The 24,397-nt window shown below is 39.1% G+C and overlaps 1 protein-coding gene across 1 annotated transcript in view; it reads left to right on the forward strand.

The window, feature by feature from the left end:
* The first annotated feature begins 687 nt into the window (after positions 1 to 687).
* clvs2 (clavesin 2) overlaps positions 688 to 24,397 on the forward strand; it is a 41,095-nt gene continuing 17,385 nt past the window's right edge. Inside the window, exons 1-2 of the mRNA XM_018094305.2 lie at positions 688 to 2,311; positions 19,932 to 20,106. Coding sequence (XP_017949794.1) covers positions 1,923 to 2,311; positions 19,932 to 20,106 — 564 coding nt within the window. The 5' untranslated portion in view covers positions 688 to 1,922. The remainder of the gene's footprint in view (positions 2,312 to 19,931; positions 20,107 to 24,397) is intronic.

Consider the following 24,397-nt stretch of genomic DNA (forward strand, 5'->3'; position numbering starts at 1 on the left):
AGCAGCTAATTGTACACCCCAGGGCAGGCTGAAATCATAAAGAGTGTATAAATAATATCTAAGCACTCTGAAATTTGCATTCATTTTAGTGCTCTGGAGTTGGGCTTATTTAAGGTGAGAGTGAGCAAAGCATCAAAAAAAAGATAGGAGGGGTAATTACGACCGCAAGTGCAGTTGCATTCCTGCACATTCTCCTGCAGTCAGTTGCCCATAAGACCACATTCATTAAAGGTACCTCAAAACACACTTTTTTGTTAATTTTGACAAATCGGTGTCAGGCGCAGCGCAATTGCATCGCAAGTGCATTGCCCTCTTGTGACTGCAGTGACATTGGGATCCTGGAAAAAATGCTACACCGTGAGAAAAAAACATGGTGTTTGCACTCAAAATTGCACTTTGCTCACTGCACTTACAGACGTAAATGAGCCTTGTACATATTTATTTACAAATTTGTTTTTTTTCTTATTCCAAGTACACTGCATATATAAACTGAACTTTTTTAAAAGAGGAAAGGGTTAAAAGAGTTTGAAATGCCTATTGCTTCAAAACCCAGAGCATAAATATGTAAATTCTGTTTTTATTAATCAGAGAAGAGAGGACAAGGAGCAGCAGGCTTGCCTATTCCCATATTATAAGCGCTCAGCCTTCTGGTGGGCCTGGACCAAGAAAGGAGGGGCTATGAATCATAAATAAGAGGCAGCAGGTGCCGGATTTGAAAGGATTTGCTAACAAAGAGTGCAAGTAACATGTGGTGAGGAGGACAGTTAAAAAGATGTGCACCATTCTCTGCTGAGAGGATAAAGGGCAGCTGGAGACCCTGCTTTCATCCGCACCAGCACCTCTAAGCAGAGGCACAAGCTGCATAGTACAGACTCAGCCCAGGATGACGTCAGCCAGCCTCTAGCATCAGCAGCAGGACCAGAAGTGATTGAATGCACACAACAGCCGGGCAGACTCTCTTCGTATTGCCATCCAAACCCCAGCAACTGCAAGGCATAAACCACAGCCAACGCAAGCATCTCATTCACTTTAAAACTGGGTTCTTGCCTTTCTAGATTTTTCTTTGAAAAAGACAGCCTACAGGTTGATGCTGCATAGGAGGCACAAAAGGAAAAGGAATTGCCAGATCTTTTTTGCTACCTAATCAGGAGGGTGTTGTTGCCATATTATTAATATCAGCTTGATATTAATTTTGTATATCTAGAGGGGTCCCTCCCTCTATCCTTTATTTGCTTGTCCTTAAGACTAATGGTTCCTTTTTCATCCATGTGGCTTTCTGTAACAAGACCAGTTACTGCAGCTTGCCGCATAGATTAGATGTTTTTTTTCTCTGTCTCAAGATGTGATACTCGTTTTGGATTTGTATTTCATCCTTAATGTGAGCAGCCGGCTTAGAGCTGAGGATGGGAGCTGTATGAATATTTAAGGAGCTGTATGAGAATTTAACTACATGCGACTGTGGGTTACTGGTAAATATTCTGCACATGGTCACAGCAGGAAAAGCCTGTACCCTTGATGCAATTCATCAAACAAAGGAATCTTAGCAGGCAGGGAAGGCAATGCTTCAGTAAAGTGCACTTGATCAGGAGACGGCTTGGGATTGTCACCGTACTGAGAGGGATGCAAGACTGGATAGGATTTTCCCTGCTGCTACCTGAGAGGCGCTCTCTCCTTTTATCTGCTTCTCATCACTGAGGTCAGGGGGTACAGAAACAATCTGTTTTGGATCTAGCTGCTTTACATCTTATTAATGTGGGCACACTCATATTTTATTGTTTAAATTACATCTTATTATCAGTTTTTAAGTTATTTCTGGGTGATGCTCATTCCTATTGCAGTGTGTTTTTACTGACCACAAAAAGCATCCTCTTCACTACTCAGGTACATAAGGAATTATAACATCATTGCATAGAATCTGCAGCATGACACACTTGCAGGCAGGCCTGTCTCCGGAGACACTAGAGAAAGCCCGATTGGAGCTAAATGAAAATCCAGACACCTTGCATCAAGACATTCAGGAGGTGAGGGACATGGTAATTACAAGGCCAGATATAGGCTTTCTCAGGACTGATGATGCTTTCATTTTAAGGTTTTTAAGGGCCAGGAAGTTTAATCATTTTGAGGCATTCCGCTTGTTAGCCCAGTACTTTGAGTATCGCCAGCAGAACCTGGACATGTTCAAGAACTTCAAGGCCACAGATCCAGGCATCAAGCAAGGACTAAAGGATGGATTCCCTGGTGTGCTCTCCAATCTTGATCACTTTGGTAGGAAGATCCTGGTGTTGTTTGCTGCCAACTGGGACCAGAGCAGGTAAATTCTTTAGAAAATAAAAAAATATTTTTTATTAATCAAGTTGGTAAAATATAAATGAAGGGATATATATATATCCCTTCATATATATATGAGTTTACATTTGCAAGGGCATGACATATAATTAGGGGAAAAAGTAAAAGCAGTGTGCAGCCTGGTACTGTGTTATGCACCAAACACGTTATATATAGATGATAAATGCATAAAAAGTAAAATGTAAAATTATAATATACCTAGAACTTAGGCTTAGTAAAATAAGTCCTCAAGTGTCACTATGATCTATTTATGAATGTGTCTGACTTGTCTGTGGCAGTCTGTCATAGAGATGACAGACTGTCTATCAGCCTGCCTATCAGAAGCTTTGTTTAAATCACAAGGTACCATGGTGGCTTGTAATAAATTGTCCATGTATTTTCCACACCCTTTCTTCTTTATGTCATTTTAGCATGTCCACAATATTGACATCAAGTCAGCATGTTACTGGATGATAGTTTGAAAGGCATTTTACTCTCTTACTGCCTAGGTTTCTGCTTACATAGAAATGCATAGTAACATAGTGAGTTAGGTTGAAAAAAGACACACATCTGAAGCCCCTCTAATTTGCCGCAGAGGGGGAAAAATTCCTTCCTGACTCCAAGATGGCAATTGGACCAGTTTCTGGATCAACTTGTACTAAGAGCTGTCATCCATAACCCTGCATTTCCTCACTTGCTAAAAAGCCATCCAACCCCTTTTGAGGCTACCTAATGTATCTGCCAGTACGACTGATTCAGGGAGAGAATTCTACAACTTCACAGCTCTCACAGTAAAAATCTTTAACATATATTTGGAAGGAACCTCCTTTCTTCTAATTTAAATTGATGCCTTCATGTTAGTCAGAAGGACCTACTAGTAAATAAAGAATTAAAGTGATTATTATATGATCTCTTTATATATTTATACATAGTTATCATATCACCCCTTAAGCACCTCTCCAGTGGAAACAACCCTAACTTGGCCAGTCTTTCTTCATAACTAAGACTTTCCATACCCTTTACCAGCTTAGTTGCCTTTCTCCTCCTATCCCCTCTCTAACTCAATAATGTCCCACTTGAGCACTGGAGACCCCCTTTCTCCTGCAAATCTATGTCCCTTTAAAGGAGAAGGAAAGGCTAAGTCACTTGGGGGTGCCAAAATGTTAGGAACCCCCAAGTGACTTTAATCGCTTACCTTTTACCTTGGGCTGGTGCACCTGTTAGGAGAAAAGCGCACCAGCCCGGGGTACCTGCAGCGAGTGCTTCCTCTTCCTGCTTCGTGCTTGCGTAAGTTGTTTGCATATCAAGGACAATTAATTGGGCTGCATAGTTTTGTGTCATCTGCAAACACTAATAAACTGTCCTTACTAAATTCATCTGATATAACCTATCCTTCATCTAGCCATGCTTATGATAACTCTGAATGTGATCCCTTAATAAACCTTCAAATAAAGCAGGAAAGGAATATGCAGTACTGGTGCAGTCATGAACTTCCTTATTTTCCTTATTTAGCTTCCTGCACGTCATACAGTCATTGGTGTTGGCAATCCCCTGCTTGAGGAAAAAAAAAGAGATAGTTTTAGCATCTTTGGTACACAACTTATATGGTGTGTATCTTACCAAAATGTAATAAAGATGATTTTAGAAATGTTTTTTTTTTACAGAAGGTATTGTACAAATGTGAACATCCCCGTTAAAGAGAAAATATGTTTCTATTTTTATTCGGTTTCCCTTAGGATGTAGAAGTGTTGATAAAACAAAACTATTTAGTGATTGGGGATTATTTATTAAAATAGATAGATAGATCGATAGATAGATAGATACACATAACAACTAAGGAACAATTGAATTTGAATTGCCTAAAGTCTGTCAAACACTTAAAGATCTTATCCTTTGGTGAGGCTGCCATGGGCCTATGCACCAGTGCAGTTATTGCTTATGGGATTTTCAAACCTACTCTATAAATTCATGCAGGTTATCTTTATGGCCCCGTACACTAGCCAATAGGTTGGTGGTCTGCGTGACCAAGATGTAGCTTTTATTTGCCTGTGTACGGCAACATTTTGTTGCACGATATTGACCAACAGCTGACTGTGCTCTTGCTTGAAGATGGAAAGTGTTGGTTTAGTTGCAGGAAAAGGTGATGTACCGTGTTAGCCAGTCAAAAATGTTTACAGGGTAACCCTTTTGAAATAAAAAATAACAAAAGTGGTATAAAGGTGATACCTTTATTGGCTAACTAAGATAACCATAGCAAGCTTTCAGAACATTTTAGTTCCTTTTTCAAGCTGATTACAGTTGCCAACACATGATTTTCTGTCCATGGCTCTGTTTTAATAGACTTCTTCTTTACCTTTTTTTTAGTTGTGCCTTTCCACTTCACTGATACATTTTAAAATACATTGTGCAAATGCATGTAACCTGAATACTAAATAAAACAATGTCAGTAGAATATAATTTCCCTCTGGTCCAGCAAAAGTTTGCGGAGAAAACCACTCTTCTGCCTTCCACCCCTTGTATGTATGTGCACTAAGGGCTAAACTCAATGGGAGATTTTGTGGGCTGGTGTCAGATTGGCAAATCGGATGTAGTTGCATGGGTTGAAAAGCTAAAGTTATTTTTACATGGGGAGTTATAGTAAGTTGGGTTGAAAAAAGACATACGTCCATCACTTTCAACCATAATGCCTATATATAACCTGCCTAACTACTAGTTGATCCAGAGGAAGGCAAAAAACCCCATCTGAAGTCTCTCTTCCTTCCTGACTCCAAGATGGCCCAGTCCCTGGATCAACTTGTACTAAGAGCTATCTCCCATAACCCTGTATTCCCTCACTTGCTAAGAATCCATCCAACCCCTTCTTAAAGTTATATAATGTATCAGCCAGCACGACTAATTTGGTCTGATAAATGGAGTGGGTGCCCTCATGTCCGTTGGAAGGACCTACTGGTAAATAAAACATTAGAGAGGTTATTATATGATCCCCTTATATACAGTATTTATACATAGTTATCATGTCACCTCTTAAGCGCCTCTTCTCCAGTGTAAACAGACCCAACTTGGCCAGTCTTTCTTCATAACTGAGACTTTCCATACCCTTTACCAGCTTAGTTGCCCTTCTCTGGACCCTCTCTAACTCAATCATGTCCCGTTTGAGCACTGGAGACCAAAACTGAACAGCATATTCTAGATGGGGCCTTACCAGCGATCTGTAAAGGGGAAGAATAATCCCCTCCTCCCGTGAATCTATACCCCTTTTAATACAGCTCAAAACCTTGTTTGTCCTTGCAGCTGCTGCCTGGCATTGCCTGCTACAGCCAAGTTTATTATCTACAAGGACTCCAAGGTCCTTCTCCATTATTGATTTGCCTAGTGCAGTCCCATTAAGGGTATAAGTGGCTTGCATATTTTTACATCCCAGGTGCATGACCTTACGTTTATCCACATTAAATCTCATCTGCCACTTAGCTGCCCAGATTGCCAGTTTGTCAAGATCCTGCTGCAAGGATGCCACATCCTGGATAGAATTAACTGGTCTGCAGAGTTTTGTGTCATCTGCAAACACTGATACATTACTTATAATACCCTCCCCTAAGTCATTTATGAACAAGTTAAACAAAAATGGACCCAGTACAGAACCCTGAGGGACCCCACTGAGAACCTTACTCCAAGTAGAGAATGTACCATTAACAACCACTCTCTGTACCTGATCCTGTAGCCAGTTTTCTATCCATGTGCAAATGACTTCACTAAGACCAATAGACCTTACTTTAGAAAGCAGTCGTTTGTGGGGAACGGTATCAAATGCTTTGGCAAAATCCAAATAGATTATATCTACTGCTTCCCCACTGTCCAGCTTCTTACTTACATTTACTTTTTTTGTAATTTTTATGTATACATACAGTATGTAACTAATTCAAATCAGACTTTTCAAAATGTTATCCTGCAAAACAAAAACAAGACAGGCTTTCCGTAATTCTGAGCTTTCTGGACAGTGGGTTTCCGGATAACGGATCCCATACCTGTACCTGTAAATATTAGAATTATTTTTGGAGATGCTTCAGTCCCGTTAAACAATAAAAGGCACTAACTTTGCTCAGGTGCAGTAACCCAAAGCAACCAATAAGATGTTTGTCTTTAAACAGGTGACCAGTAAATTCTACCTCCTGATTGGTTATTATTGGTTACTGCACCTATGCAAACAATGTCTCTTATTACATACAGTATGGGGGGTGCTTTGGGAATTCATTATTTTCCATGAAGGATAAAGCTGTACAGATGTTAAATGTGCTGTTCTGATACATCTTACAAAATGCACTTTCTTCTCTTGCACCTTGTGACATGTGTTGCTGTTTTTCATTGCAAGTGCTAAAGCTATCATTGCAGGTTTTAAGTTATCATAAATGAAGTCTTACTACATGTAGAGAGTGGTAGGGTCATCACGATATAAAAGAATTGTACTGCTATTAAAGGTTAGCTGCAACTTTGGTCTTGCCATAGCTATTGCAGCATTCCTGTCGTGGTAGTTGGGAAATTTTGTAATGAAGGGCCCAGGATGGTAAAATTATTCAGGGTTTTTGGCCTACACATTTTTAGGGAGGCCTATAGAGCAGAGATTGTTGTGATGGAGTCTGTTCTTCAAGCCCTCTGGCTTGGCCGGTACTTCAGAAAGTTGTAAAACCGGACTGTTTGCTGGGTAGAGGCCTAAAGTTGTCTTCCAGATTAGAAACTTTCTGTTACACTTCCAGATTAGAAACTTTCTGTTACACTTTGGTAGCTGATTAAAGTTCTGCATATTCTGCCTGATGAGAGGGATATCAGTCTTAATTGTTTCCAGGTCTGCGGTTGTACTAGTACCCCTCTGTACCTCAAGATCAAGGATGCCTTGGCAAGGCTTACTGCTTGAATGAGGTAATAATTTATTATTGTATTTTATTGTCAGTCTGCCATAGCACTCTGATAGGGACAGAGACAAAAAATTATTAGAGAAACCTAAAAAAAGTTGTTAGCTAGAGAAAAAAACTTTCCAGAAAGTTCCAAATTACGGGAATGTCATCTCTCATAGACTCTATTATAAGCAAATAATTCGAATTTTTACAAATTATTTCCCTTTTCTCTGTAATAATAAAACAGTAGCTTGTACTTGATCCAAACTAAGATATCATTAATCCTTATTGCAGGCAAAACAATCCTATTGGGTTTGTTTATTATTTTTAGTAGAATTGTCCAAAATTACGGAAAGGCCAAATTACGGCAAGGCGTCTTCTCCGGAAAACCCCAGGTATGGGATCCATTATCCGGAAACCCGTTATCCAGAAAGCTCCGAATTACAGAAAGACTGTCTCACATAGACTCCATTTTAATCCCATTTGATTCCCTTTTTCTCTGTAATAATAAAACAGTACCTTGTACTTGATCCCAACTAAGATATAATTTATCCTTATTGGAGGCAAAACAATCCTGTTGGGTTTAATTAATGTTTTATTGACTTTTTAGTAGACTTAAGGTATGGAGATCCAAATTACGGAAAGACCCCTTATCCAAAATACCCTAGGTCCCGAGCATTCTGGATAATGAATCCTATACCTGTACTAGTTTCATTTATGCCCAGGGGCATAGCTCCCAACATTTGAAAAGTGTAAAGAGGAAAAAAAAGAAATGCTGCGTGTAGCGTGGTGGAATGTGTTTGACCATGCCCATGTTTGCGACCACACCCCCTAAATACCACTCCCATTTTTACAAAATTTGGGGTCTTGTTTTATGTGTTATTACAGTTTTCCTAAAAAAGGTGAAATTGCTCTGCAAGTCTCAGTTCCCCCAAGAGACATGTTTAGCTTATTAGTTATAATGGTATCTAAGTGCAGGTGTAGCTTCCTCCTTTTCCTTTCTAAATCAGATCTAAACTATGTGGAGCTATTGGTTTTCCTTTTTTCCCTCCATGTGCTGCATTGCCACAGTACTTGGAGCTCTGTGTGTGTATCACAGAATGTTTCTGAGGTCATGTACATGTAACAGTATTTTGGCTAGGTAGGGGTTAAACCAGGCTAGTAGTGAAATGAGAGCATGTGTTACATGCAATCCTCTTTCTTAGGATGGGCCTTCGCTAAATGGAAGAAAACTGGATAGGAGCCGAGGGTGTAGTTGAACTACAACTTGTTGAAGCGGTGTAGTGCAGTTGGTATAAATGGACGCCAGAGGGGTTCTTATGGTGAACTATAATACAGATTTATTGATTCAATAGACAGGTGGTAAGCAGGGTCATATACTCACAGACACAAGCAATATAGATGGTAAAGTGAGAATACACTGAAGCAGAAGAGAGGGAATGCAGTGGTTTATCCCACCTCTTGGTAGAGTCTTGGCAGGGAAACACACCTTTCAGCCAGTACCCCCCTTTTTGAGGTAGACCAAATAGATATCTACTCCTTCAGGTTGATAACCTCTAGTGAATGAGTCCTCCGGGTGAGTAGGGATCAGGGGTTATCCTAGCCTGTCACTATCTCTACTCCATGGCCCTACACTGAGGCAACATTGCCGGATAGGAGAAATACTCCTGGATCTAATCACTCCTTTGGTGGGGCTTTTAGGCTGCCCTTTCTTGCTAGAGCTGACTATGTCACTTTCCTAGAAAGTGCTATTTAACAATCTGCTGTACTGGCTAACCTCGTTCACGGCGCCCTGTCCTGACTTTCACCAGAGGGATAGTATCCTCTGGGGGTACAATGGCTTCTGGGGCCTACTGTCTGCTCCCAGGCTCAATGGAGTGTTCCTTGGAAGGCAGACTTCATCCAAAGAGGAAGTCACACCCTCCTGCTAGACACTATATCAGTCTGCAGGGGACAACCAGACTAAACCAATAGGGAATAGTGTTTTAACTGTAACCTGAGTACAGAGGGCTTTGCCCAATAACAGTAAAGATGTGAAGAGGTAGGTTTGTAAAGCCATAGGGAGCGTAACCCTATGGGTCCCTACATACATTTCAATGAAAAGTGTGCCAATGCATATTGCAAAGCTTTGTATAGGCAAGGCAGGTTTACACCTACCCTTTGTATGTTCTGTGGAAAGACAACTTAGTATTCCCTGATCTTACCAAAGTTCATGTCACCATTGCACTGTATTAGTACATCTGTGAAAAGAATGCAAGCATTTTTCTTTGTTCAGTGCTTGGGATCAATATGACATTAATAGGGAATGAGGTGCAAAGTATGAAACTAGTCTACATGTTAGCAACCAAATAGCAGGTGGTTGTTGTGGGTTACTTAGACAAACTTTTATTACACATGGAATCAGGTTTTTAAATTCTTTTGGATCAATGCTAAAACTTTTTAAATCTTTTCATCTTGGAAAATATGGTGGGGTTTGGTGCATCCTTCTTAATGGCTATTTTATAACATTTAAATTGAGTTATAAGCCCAATTATTTTTATAATTACATACCATATTATGAAGGGCAGACACAAAGAACTTATATCTGGTCATAAGAAATACTCATATGCAGTTTGTCAATTTTAAAAGCCAGGAATAAGAATAAATCTTCCAGGGACATAGAGTTAAAAACTTGGACTGTCCTTTAAAGGAATAGTTAGTTGTAAACTAGGTAAAATAAAAAAATATTTTCAATATAGTTAGTTAGCCAAAAATGTAATCTATAAAGGCTGGATGGAACGAGTGTCTAACATAATGGCTAGAATCCTACTTCCTCCTTTATAGCTCTCTAAGCTGTTAGCTGTCAGTAACCAGACCAGTGACTTGAGGGGGCCATATTGGACATAACTTTTCAGTTAGTTTGCTATTGAATGAGACCTGCATGCTCACAAACTAACTGAACATTTATTTCCCATGTGGCCCCCCCTGAAGTCACTGACTAACCAAGAGGTTAGAGAGCTGAAAGTAGGAGGTAGTGTGGCTATTGTGTTAGACACCCCCTCACTCCAGCCTCTATAGATTACATATTTGCCTAACTATATTACAAATATTTTTTTTATTTTGCGCAGTCTGTCTATTTTACCCAGTTTTACTTTTACATTGAACTATTCCTTTAAAATAAAGAGGGTTGAAAATCATGATTCATTCTCTCTAATTCTCTCTAACTGATCTCAAGTAGCTATAAAAAAGAAAAATGTTTAAGAGCTAAAACTAGTAAGAAAATATGTATATGTTTTACCTTTTATGCAGATCATTTTAACCTCTGAATATCCTGAAGGCTACTTGCTGAAATAACCTGAGGGATATTACAGGGGAAATTAAGCAGATCTCAGTTATCACTTGTCAGTCATGCTGTACATGAGGGTGAAGCACAATGAATATATGAATGATTTGCACTCAGATTTTGTAAAATTTCGTGAAACAGCAGGAAAATTTGCGAAACACCAAAAAATCCACAAAACGTGCTTGTTGCGCAACTTTTTTTTTTGCCGCGACCGTGACTTTTTTTTTTGCTGCGTGACAAATTTTTTTTTTGACAAAAAAATTGTAATGAGAGCTGTTAAGTTCTGTAATTCTCTCCCTGAAGTGGTTATTCTGGCAGATATATTAAATAGCTTAAAGAACGGTTTGCATGATTTTTTTTGCAAGTGAGAAAATACAAGGTTACTCAACGGGCAGCTACTGCATAACAAAAAGCTGAGGTCATCTATTGTGCATGCAAGAATATGGTGCACAAGCCAGTTACAGCACATGCAAACTATGATGCATACTGTAAGTTGCCTACTGTAAGTAGCATATACAAAAATTGGTGCAAACACTGGTGAAAAAATGTGCTGATCTGCAAATGCTTGGGACCTGGTGTTTTCCACATAAGAGATGTTTTGTGTAATTTGGATTACTATACCTAAAAAAGAAAGAAGCCAACCTTAAGTTGCAAAAATAGAAAAAACCCATTCGAGAAATTGCTACAATATTAGTAGCAAAATATTAGTCGCAAAATCTACAGTTTGGTACATCCTGAGAAAGAAAACAAGCACTAGTGAACTCAACAAAAAGACCTGGAAGTCCACGGAAAACAACAGTGGTGGATGATCGTAAAATAATTTCCATGGTGAATAGAAACTTCTTCACAACAGCCAACCAAGTGAACAACACTCTCCAGGGGGTAGGCATATCGATATCCAAGTCTACCAAAAAGAGAAGACTGCATGAAAGTAAATACAGAGGGTGCACTGCAAGGTGCAAGCCTTTCATTAGCCTCAAGAACAGAAAGGCTAGATTGGACTTTGCTAAAAAAACATCTAAAAAGCCAGCACAGTTCTGGAAAAACATTCTTTGGACAGATGAAACCAAGATCAACCTATAACAGAATGATGGCAAGAAAAAAAAAAAAAGTATGGAGAAGGGGTGGAACAACAACTCATTATCCAAAGCATACCACATCATCTGTAAAACACGGTGAAGGCAGTGTGATGGCTTGGGCGTGCATGGCTGCCAGTGGCACTGGGACACTAGTGTTTACTGATGATGTGACACAGGACAGAAGCAGCCAAATGAATTCTGAGGTGTTCAGAGACATAAAGTGTTTCATGATACAGATAGACAATGGCCCAAAACACACACCCAAAGCAACCCAGCAGTTTATTAAAGGAAAAAAGTGGAAAACTCTTGAATGGCCAAGTCAGTCACCTGATATTAACCCAATTGAGCATGAATTTCACTTGTTGAAGACTAAACTTTGGACAGAAAGGCCCACAAACAGCAACTGAAAGCCGCTGCAGTAAAGGCCTGGCAGAGCATTAAAAAGGAGGAAACCCAGCATCTGGTGATGTCCATGAGTTCAAGACTTCAGGCTGTCATGGCCAGCAAAGGGTTTTCAACCAAGTATTACCGTATATACTCGAGTATAAGCCGATCCGAATATAAGCCGAGGTACCTAATTTTACCTAAGAAAACTGGAAAAACTTATTGACTCGAGTATAAGCCTAGGGTGCAGCCACTACTGAAAGTTGAAGTGATATCACCCCCCTCCCAGCAGCCAATTAGCAGAACAATGTGAAAGCATCAAGATAGCAGCTCCCAGTATATATCAGAATAGCACACAATAGTAAGAAATCCAAGTCCAGCTTGGGACTCCCCCAGTTACATGGGAGCAGGAGAAACAATAGGTTACCTCAAAGCAGTTCTAATGTGTGCAATGCACTGAGATGGTGCCTACACACCTATATTACAACCAAAAAAATACATTTGTTGGTTCAAGAACACAATTTTAAATTATTTGCTATGTAAACAGTGTAATTTAGAACTAAAAGTATACCATAAAAATCATGACAGTATCCCTTTAAAATTTACTTGATATGTTGTGTATAAAAACCTCACTAATCAATTCCCTGCAAGAAGACCCACTCTTGCTCATTCCTCCTTCTCCCTTTACATGGTGCACTATGAATAGAGGCCCACAGCAAAACTCACAAGTGGGAGAATACTGTGGCTTCCTAGCATATTATTTCTTACCAGTGACAGGCACATCCAATGACCCAAGTATATTGATCCAAGTATATTGTATTCTGTTTAATGCGCCCCATAACGACGATGCATGTCTAACCAAACCCTATGAATGTGTTATTCATATTGTATATTATTCATATTGTACTGAGCCGGAGTTAATAGCACTGCGTGAGTGCAGCAGCAGGTGCCCCTGTGTGCAATTAACTTGTGTGCCATTACGTACATGTGAAAGGACTGTGTGAAGGTCATAAGCCAAGGATTGCCTGAAATGTTATGCGTGTCTCATCTCTTCCCTGCCGATCCCATACTGATGCAGAGTTTATACCTTAACTAAGCAGTGGAGCGTCTCATAATGGAAGCGACGGTATGGCGCTTGTGATGTAGCGCGTGTCACATCTCTTCCCTTGCAGATCCCTTACCGATGCAGCGACTGGGCTCGTAGCGGTAGCGTTGCTACGACGCGTGTGATGTAGCGCTTGTCACAGGTGATCCCTTACGGATGCAGCGGCTGGGCTCTTAATGGTAGCGCGGTAGCAATGCTACGACGCGTATGATGCCTTGCGCACGGAGTGCATTGCATCAGTGAATCCATAGCCAACTACCGTATATACCCGAGTATAAGTCGAGGCTTACTTTTTAAGCACATTTTTAGCGCTCAAAAACTCATCTTATACTCAAGTATATACGGTAGTTATTTAATTTGTCCAATTACTTTTGAGCCATTGAAATGAAGGGATTATATTATTTTATATATATATATATATATATATATATATATATATATATATAGAGTAGCTGTAGAGAGAGTCCGCACTCACAGGTCTTACAGAAAATGTAGAGGTTTTATTCAAATCAACATCTTGATGTTGATTTGAATAAAACCTCTACATTTTCTGTAAGACCTGTGAGTGCGGACTCTCTCTACAGCTACTCCATCTATTATTTTGGGACTGCACCCAGGCTCCCTTGGACCTACTTATACGTGAGTGCCTGTCTTCTTGCAATATATATATATATATATATATATATTGCAAGAAGACTATGTATAGTAAGTCTGTGTGTTTTTTCATTGAAAAGTCCACAAATTAGAGTTGGTGAGTATTATTAATATGCAACAAATCAAGTCACTACCTTTTGAAAGTATAATTTATATGCTACCCAGTAAAATATTGCCTTGCAGATTTTTATATTGTTTGTACTGAATAAAATTACTTCATATGCAGATACTGCTGATACTGAATGGATTATTATAAAATGTTGAATCTTGATATTTCAGTAGCAACACGTAGATATTTTATTCTTTCTTTTAGGGGGAAAATGACTGCCCCCATGCAGTTATTTTCTATTTACTTAATTGCCATTTCAAATAAAAGAATGTAATTCTGGCATTTTATTCACGAACAAATGGAATCCTTTCAAAGAGCCAACAAAATAGATGACATATGACTTCTGTGGGTACTTTATAGAAAATCACTGAAATGGATGTTTAATTGCAAAAAAAGACAGCAGGATGAACACAGCTGTGGAAAGACTAATCAGAAATATGTTTCAATAAAACTAAATAACTTCATCTTAATTTTTTTTTTCTGTTGTAGTTACAATGCAATCCAGATTTGAATGAGGCTATATATATGGGATGCTGCCACGCAATTCACTGAATATTTGGAACCCATTATTCTTCTGCCTATGTAATTCAAACATCACAATCATCTTATTTCTGTTTTGCAGCATACAGAAATAAAAACCCAAAGTATGATCCATTTTAAATAAGTAATTAAGTTGTTGCTGGGTTTAAGAAAATACATTCTTACTAATAGTGACAAGCGAATCTGTCCCGTGTTTTGATGACAGGTCCCATACCTGTACTACTGATAAATACATAGAGAGTATTAGTTCTGAAATGTGCAAAACGGCTGCAAAATTTTGCAGTGGAATCTTGTGGCTGCAGCTAAAAAAGCTGCGCTAACAAAAGTTGCGGTTGCGTAAAAAAAGTTGCGCTTGCAGATAAAAAAGACATGCTTAGCAAAAAAACTTGCAGGACAGATTCACTCATCAGCCTGTAGTCTTTAGTTTTGGGGATTTAGGTATGTTAAAAAGAACTGACAATGTTATTTTACATTGGTGGTTGTTTACGAGAGAAATGCTTTAAGAACTCAGCAGCAAGAGTATGAAAGAGCTGTGTTTATGTATTTGTGTTTAGAGATGTTTAACCTCTTCCATGTTTAGAAGTTCCATTACTCTACTGTATCTGTATAAGACATCAAAATACTACACTGCTACTTTAACAATAACTGATTATTCCAAGAATAATAACTAGGTCATCAGCATTTTTTAGCAGAATTTATTTACCCACTAAACATATTGTTTGCTAGTGTTTTTTCCTTACCCTTTGGGTGTATATATACTATAGTATATATAGTATTTTGATGCCCTATAAAGATACAGATACACAAGAAGATTCCCTGACTTGCTGCTGACTTCTTGGTTTTAGTGACAAATCTCATTAGTAGCCAAAAGATGGCCCAGAACGTAGTGATGAGAGAATCTGTCTGAAAAATTTATGAAACAACGAACTGTGTTTACCACATGACTTTTTTGACATGTGAAACTTTTTTTGATGCAAGCACAACTTTTTTGACACAACTGCAACTTTTTCCTCCTCTGCAAATTTTTGTGGCAGTTCCCTGAAAGAAATGTGTGAAATGCGGAATTTGCAGCAAAATCCATGCCTGGTGAAAAAATTTTCTCATCACTATACCTTAAGCTTACCTTATGCAATATCATTTTCACTTCTGAAATACAGCAAGAATATGACATTATGCTTAAGGTCTACACATTAAATAAATTAAAATCCCAATCATCATTTAATATACTGCATTATCTGTGGGTTACATTTATATAAACAGAGATACAGTTGTAAATTGTACAGTTCTAAATATTACATCAGCGACAGACAGTTAAAAGCACTATCAACCCAAAATGTGAACATGTGCTTAATGACTTCGCTATGAACTGAATTATATTAATACTGCTGTATTTTGGATATGTAAATAGCAAGTTTTGTCATCCAGAAATCAATTACTTTCAGGCTGTTAGTTTTTCAATCTCTAAAGTAGTGGGAGTCATTTTGCAATTGGTGACATCACTGCAAACCATGGCAACCTGACTCACTCTGAGCATGTACACTACCTAAAATATTTTCATTGCTAATTACATGATCACTATAGTAAAGGCAATCCAAACCTGAGCAGCGGATAATCCCCCATTATGACATACCTCTCTCCCTCTTTTCAGGGGCCTATTTATTATGCTGCATAAAAAACGGCCATACATTGCCAGGCTTCACCACGTAAAAAAAACTCCATAATTTTTTTACGCATTTTTTCTTCTGCTGGAACTTACATAACTGCGTAAAATCTGCCATACAGATGGTCAAATTCATAATTTATTTTACAGAGCTTTTTATGTTTTTTTGTTGAATTTCATTTTACTCTGCAAAATAAATAGGCCCATACGTCTGATAGACAAAAGCTGAAAACCACAGCTAAAATCAATCACACTGCCCCCTATAGTATACTGAACCTTTCTTCCTATTTTAATAAGAAAGATGGTCAAAAAACTGTCTACTGCACCTGCTTTCTGCCACCAGCTCTAATAGAATTTAATACAACATGCGCAGTTTACAGCTCTATTCAAATAAGAAGACATTTTGCTTTGTATTCTAAAGGGGTGGAGCTTCACTGTAGATAAGGAAGTTACTGATTTCAGCTGCAGTTTTAAAGGAAAACTATACCCCCAAACAATGTTGGTCTCTATATTAATATATTGCATAAACAAGCTTATATGTAAAACCCTGCTTTATCTAAATAAACCATTTTCATACAAATATACTTTTTTAGTAGTATGTACTATTGGGTACTCCTAAATAGAAAACTGCCATTTTAAGATTTATGGGCTGCCTCCTGGGATCATAGGATTTGCAGTGCGCACAAACAAGCCAAGGCACATTGGCTGATTACATCTGCCTTTTGCTTTTTGCAGAGCTGCAGTATTTCTGGTCATGTGATCTCTGAGGGAACACACATACCATCACTAAATGGTGGATCAAGGAAAAGGATGTAAAAGGGCAATATTTACTGATATATATTCCAGTTTGGCAAGATTCTTAAATAGGTCACTTAACACAATATAAACTGTCTGTTGGTTAAGTATTCATTCTGGGGGTATCATTTTTCTTTGAGTTTTTCTCATCAGACTTAATGTAGGATGATAGGTATGTCATTTTAGGGGCTGTTTAAAGCCTTTAAACGCATTTTAAAATAAAAGATTTACTTATTCTTTAAAACAAATAGATCATAGTGAGCAGGAGAGAAACACCAACATTAGTTTTATAATTAAAAACTAAAACTAAAACTAAATGTTTTTTCAGCATTACCAGAATTTTTTAAACTGCTTCTTCTACATCAATGAATAGTACATTTACAATTATTAAACTGGCAATTCATCTCCTTCTGTGCAGAAAGAACACTAGTGATGCAGCCCCCTGGCTTGACCCGAGCACAGTGGGTTAGGGGGGCACTCCAGAATCTCTCCTGCAGATTTCTCATAACAAGCAGTCTAAGATAATTTGTAAATGTTTTAAGGTATTCCTTGTGTGAAATAAATAGAAGCACTAATATATGGCTGCTAAAGAGGCTGTCTCTAACAGTAGTGACATGGTTGGAGAAGTAGTTAAGGAATATAAAGTTGTACTGGGATGTGGGGTAGAGAATAAGGAGCTTAAATTACTTTATATTTCTTTAACAATGTTGTATCCAGATAGTCAGACTGAGGGGCACATTTATCAAAGTACGAATGAGTCCGAAAACAAAAAATTTGTATTGATTCATACTGTGCGTATTTTCTGCAAACTTTTCGTACTTTGCGTGACTTTTTCGTACTTTGCGACAAAATTTGTGCGACAAAATTGTCACGCTGAGTATGAAAGTTTTGGATTCAATCAAGCTTAGGTATCGTGACTTTCCTTGGGCCAGGTTGGAGCTGCAGAGTGCCATTGAGTCCTATGGGAGGCTTCCAAAATCATGCAGAGAAGGATCAAAGTTGGAAAGGTTTTCCCGCTGTTTACGATCGTTCGATATGAAAATTTTGTGACTTACGGTTTGCCAATACGTTATTATTGTGACTATTCCGATTTTTCATAAGCATTTTCGTGATATTTGCGATCATCAGAAATTATCGTATCTAATCTGAATTTTTCCCATTTCGGGATTCGAACTCGTACTTAGCCTTACTTGGGGTAGCAGCCTAGTATAATTGATGTTATAGTCTTACTAATGGTACAACATTGCCTTATGAACTTAGTTGTAGTTTTTAATACTCTTTCTAATGTCCTTTTTGAGTTGACATCTCCTTTAAGACATGTTTTAAACTTGCTTTCAGACTTTATCAACAGTGCACAATTTGTAATTATCTGCAGAGTAGTGTCAACAGATCGATCTGTAGTATTAGTACAATTTATTTATCCTTTTTTACTGATGCAGGAATATCCAAAATTAGTTATAGCATCTCATGATTCAAGCACGTAGTAATAATTCTGATATTTCAAACAACCCAACGGTGATATAAATGATTAAATGAATTAGATATTTAACATTTTTGCAGTTTTTGAAAGATTATTTTCATCTGACATTCACTTTGAGTATAACTCCCTCATGGGATCAATTGTATTAAATATACATAAAATGCAAAATCAAGCAGGTGAAAATTAAAAATTAATATATTGTTATAATATATTGTAAATGTGAGCACAGTTGGTGGCAGAACATAGGATGAGTACAGAAAAATATGTATTGTTATTCATCTAAATAAGTTAAACAGCAGCAGCACTGTTGTCAGGACCAGTGAGGATTCGAACACCACTTGGGGTGTTCCTGGCGGCGTGCGTTTGCCTCTTGAGCCACTGGAGGCATTTTGGGCTGTCTTTGTCTGATTCTTCTATTTTCTGTCTTCTACTTATCTGTCTGCTCCTTTTCCTCCGCCCACCTCATTATCCTCATGTGTTTCCCATTCTCTAATCTTCACCCTTTATAAGCCTGACCATTTCCCCTTCCCTGATCATTGCCCCTTACTTGGTCATTAAGTGTTTCCTGTGACCCTGCTGCTGTGTTCCCTGTTCCTGTGTCTATTCTTGTTTTCCTTTTGGTTCCAAGCTCCAGATTCTGAGTCCTGTTCCTGCCCTTGCCCCGTTCTCTGGTGCCCTTCCTAGTTCTGCCTTGATTTCCCGGTTCTGACCTTGGCCTGTCCTCGCCTTCGCTTGATTGCTGCTAGCCCTGACCTTTTGCCTGTTTTGGATTCCGTCTCTGCCTGCTGTTTCTATATTCAGTGTGTATATCCATTGTGTGCACTGTTACGTCACTAATTTTATTAAAGTTCCTCACTATCATCATGGCCTCTGACACCAGTTCTGTGATCTATGGTTACACTCCGGGTTACCCAGTCTTCAGGCTCCCACCTTCCTGGTACTCCACGGCGTCTCCTCAGGGAGATTGTGACAGCTGTATTATATTAATGGAAAAAATAGGGAAAGCTGTTGTTGAGAAGCTGTAGTTGTGTTTAAAATGGTTCGCATGGTTGTGATTGGAGTGGTTACTGCAGTTACGCAATATTCCTCCTAAGGTGCCCTTTCAAAACCACATGGGATTTTTTAAAGGTTTTAGTTAGACACAACAGAAGTGATATTAAGAGATGTTGAATTAGATCACTGCAGTTACCCATAGCAACTGATCAGATTATTTTTTTTATTTTCAAACTGAGAAGTTGATTAAAACTAATTTATGATTGATAGCTACTGGCAAATGTATTGGTAAAATTTAGTTAATACCTATCAGTTCTATGATATCAAAAGTCAATGTTAACAAGAATTTATCATAAAAATTGCTTATCTACATCTAAATTTATAACACACACACTGATCTTAGACATTAGGCTGCATTTTACTGAAAGGATAATATTGGATCTTATAAAGTAGAATGTTAATTAAAATATTGGTGTGAATTAAAATATTATTTTACAAATGCAAATACAGTAGTAGTATTAAGACATTTAAGATGGTATTGCTGTTGAATAGTGTTTTCTTTTTATATTTTTTGTCTTTTTTTACATTTTTTTGTCCAGGTATACTCTTGTAGACATTCTACGGGCAATACTGCTATCACTGGAAGCTATGATAGAAGACCCAGAACTACAAGTCAATGGATTTGTTTTGATTATAGATTGGAGCAACTTCACCTTTAAACAAGCATCCAAACTTACTCCAAGCATGCTGAGATTGGCCATTGAAGGTCTGCAGGTAAAAATATTAGTATCCTTGTAAAAATTCATATTCTACAGTATGTGTTAACTTAAAGTAATACTAATCTAGATATTTATACTACAATAGTTATTTATGCTTGCTCTTTAGGATTCTGTATGACTTTTGAGTTTGTCAGGTGTCAAGTTCAGTTTACGGAAAGGAAGCTAGAACCTTACATTTTTGAGTATACAGTCAGGTATAAGCTATATATTGAAAAAATATGTGATGTCCAACTTATTAGAAATTATCATTTGAACGTAGACTGTAAACTTTACAGGGCAGGCATCTTCTTCCTACTGTGTCTCTTACCACATGGCAAATCATCTCTGTGTATTTATTCTTAATTATTTTATTTATTATAATACTTGTCCTCCCTGTGTGTGCTTTTGTACATTGTGCACTAGGTTGGACAGCGCTGTTTATCCTTGTAGCGATTTATAAAGTTATACATACATACACTCATTCAAGTTCACAATCCAGTGCAAGGACACACATGGCACAAAAATTGCATATTAAACCTGAAAATATTTAATGAAGGGCAACCTAATTAATTAGGTTATGAAAGAAATGGACAATTAATTCTAAAAGGGAACTTTGGATCTGAACGAGAAAGGAAGATCTATGGATTCAAATGTAGGGAGTTATTCAACACATTTAGACAGGGCCTTAATTTGGGGTCAGGTTTCATGTCACACTATATGAGCTGACTGAATCCAGACCCCTGGACTATTTACAACCCATCCTAATAAACCTTAATTACTTTTATTATCTTCACAAGTTATCTCTATCTGTAACTTCCTAATTTATTGCTCGTGAACACTTCTCTCTGATCCAACAGTAAATATGTTGTGCCATTCCAGTTTTCATTTGTATTTTGCCTGACGAAGGGGCCTTAGAGCTCCGAAACCTTGCAATGTATTTTCTACATTTGCCAATATAGGTAGCATTTCTATATTGAGGCTGAATTAGCAGGTGGCCTTTTTATTTATTTTATTGCATTTGATTTGTTTATTGCCTTTTTAAAAATTATTTTGTAGAGGGCTTTGAAACAGTTGGGCTTGATCATTTCCAGTCTAACTTAATATGTATGTATTAAAAACAATTTATAATGTTTGATAATGTTCCACAATGAACAATGTACACATGACTAACAAATATCTGTCTGAAAAGAACTGTTTTGTAGTTAAAGGTGATTTGATGAAATTCCTTACACTCCCTAATGCTTTTAAATTATGTGATTAGTTTACCAGTGGGTTGAAAGGATGAATATTCATACAGATTACTTTTAAATTACATAACTGTAGAACTAACCTCAAGGACAACAATATTTGACATTTCTTGTTGAGATTAAATTGCAGACACTCCTATATACTGATTAAATATTGCCCACTGTCCATCTGTCTCTAACCTTCTGTTTAAGGCTGACACATTAGCCTACTAGAAAATCTTTACTAGACCACCATCTTAAATTTGCTTTGATATTAATGGTTAAACAAAGATGTACACCAGTCAAAATTTCTTTTGATTTTTGAAGATAACATTTTTGTGTAATATTTTAAAAACAGTATACAGTTTGTACAAAGCATAGTGGATAATCTGAATGATGCATTTCATTTGTTTAGAAACTATTTTTGCATTTATCGCCTTTTTATGCTTGCATAGAAAAGCAAGTAACTTAGTAAAGGAATTTCATTTATTATCCAAAATGCTTCACACCTGGGGTTTGCAGATATGTTTTTTCAATATTTGACATACCTAAAAGGGGTGGTTTACCTTTAAGGTAACTTTTAGCATGTTATAGAATGTCAAATTCTTAATTCTTGCGCCTTTTTCCAGCTTTCGAATGGGGGTCAATTATCCCAGTAGCTAAAAATCTTTTGTTCTGCGAGGCTATAATTGCATTGTTTCTGTTACCTGTTCTTACTGATCTACCTATTCAGGCCCTCTCCTATTCATATTTATGTTTCTCCTTCAAACCACTGCCTGGTTGCTAGGGAAAATAATACCTCAGCAACCAGATAACTGCAGAAATACCTTGATAAGGGCAGCGTCAATTCTGTGGCCCTCTCCGACAACCCCCCGCCCCTTACCGTTAAACCTATCTCCTTTATTCCCCCCGAGACACTCACACGACAACCTTTTGGTAGAAAAAGGCCGCAGCCAGTTTATTTGTAACTGTATCAAAATTGTTTAACAATAACACATATATCATTAAATAATATAACTTAGTAATATATAATATAACATAATAACAATAATAACAATAATAACAATAATAACAATAAGCCGCTGAAGGCTGCTTTGTGGCAGCTGTATCTGCCCCCACTGTAAACAGTTCCCTGAGGTTAGACCCCTTTCTCTATCCACCACAGCCCCATTTCCCACCGACCTATGGCTGTAATCCCTGTCCTCAGGCCTAACCTTCCGCCACTAGCATTCCGGGGTGACCCCCTTACCCCGGGTGCGCCCGCCCAACCGCAAGCTGCAAGGCCTTTTCTATCCCATCAGCCAGGCCCATGTTGAAGATATCCAGGCCGACTGGTGACAAGTGCACTCCATCCCTGCGGTAATATCCAGGCAGTCTATCCTCCAACTCCCTGTGCCTTACCACTGTTCCCCCAATGCGCCTAATGTATGCACCCATCAGCTTGTTCACTTTCACCCTACTTCGTTCCATTGCTACCTGGTTCCTGGCACCCCTCCAATGTAGTCTCCCCACCATCTCTGACCATACCATTTCTACCCCCACCAAACGTGAGCGCAGCGTGTCTACGTCGCGTTTCATCATCCTTACCAATTCTCTTTGTTCCACTAGGCCCATGTCATTGCCTCCTGCGTGGATCACCATCACCTTAGGCAGTGCCTCCGTTGTCGCTATCTCCATTGCCCTAGCAAGTAAATCTTGCCATCGTAACCCCCTAAACCCAAACCATTTCACCTTCGCTTGGCTTTCCGGAACTCCCAGCTGCTTTCCCGCATGCCTGGCTGCTGCTCTTTGGCTTGCCCAATGGATGTAGGAGTGTCCAATCAGCCACACCTCTTTTTCAGGACCTTAAAGACAATAAAACTAAAACCAACATGTATAACGCTGCAACTTACCATCTCCCCCTCTTTTCTGCCCATCTCTACAAGAGTGATGGTCGGATGTAGCTGCGGAAACGGTGTGACTCCCATCTCCCTATCTTACGTATTAGATCTTCCGGCAGGCCCGCTCTTGCTGCCTCCGTGGCTGCCCCAATTCGGAATGAGTGCGTACCAAATTCCTTGGGGGTTTTCCTAGCCTCTCTAAACCTGATCTAAGTATTGCGGTAAACTGGTATCTCGTCAACGGCTGTCCGTTTTCATGGACTAGCAGGGGGCCCGTGGACCTAGGTCTTATCTCCAAAAACCTCCCTAAGCAGTCCCACGGGCAGATATCTCCCCCGTCCAATTTTGCCAATTCTATTTGGCGGCCTCTTCCCCACTTATCCGTCTTAGACCTTCTCAGCCAGACCCATATACCCCTGTCCGTCATAGATACTTCCCGGATATCAAGCCCCCCCGGCTTTCCCTTGCTTTGGCTCACTAGCTCGCCCACTCGGAAGGCCCCAAAAAATGCCAGCGTGAAGGCCGCCTGGAACAGTTTCACCTCGTAATTTGAGCTGCAAATGTTGACTAGTATCCCTTGTAACCCTTGGAGTAGCTCGACTGACACTGGCCTCCTGCTATCCGCCTTTCCCTTTCCCTTTTTTAAGCCCAACACCGCCTGCCGCACCTCAAACTTCTTCGTTATGTCCTCCCATCCCTTGAGTTTAAAGAGGAAGGCCAACGCCGCCATTCCTTTCTCTATGGTTGCTGCTGATTTTCCCTCCTCTACCTTCCAATAAACCCACCAAAGTAATGCTTCCATCCTGTCTTCCGGTGCAAACGTACCCCCCGACCAAGTCATCAGTTGTTCCCAGTCCTTCCAGACCTTACCGTATGCCGACCAGGTAGCGTCTGCTATTGATGTCCTCACCATCCCTTCAAGTCTCCGGTCCCGAGCTGCCACAGTCCAGCCGGCATGGGGGCTCCCCGTAACTCCGCCTCTGGTGCTACCTGTCGGAAACGCTCCCACTGAGCGCGAGACAACACATCAGCCACCACATTCGCAACACCTGGCACATGCACTGCTCTGAAACACAAGTTGATTTTAAGGCACTGCAGTACTAGGGCTCTCAATAACCGCACCACCTCCGGCGAGGTGGCCGACTGCTTGTTGAGAGCCTGCACTGCCCCCAGGTTGTCGCATCTGAATACCCCCCGTCTG

This window comes from Xenopus tropicalis, chromosome 5 (assembly GCF_000004195.4).
Source record: "Xenopus tropicalis strain Nigerian chromosome 5, UCB_Xtro_10.0, whole genome shotgun sequence".
Taxonomy (NCBI): domain Eukaryota; kingdom Metazoa; phylum Chordata; class Amphibia; order Anura; family Pipidae; genus Xenopus; species Xenopus tropicalis.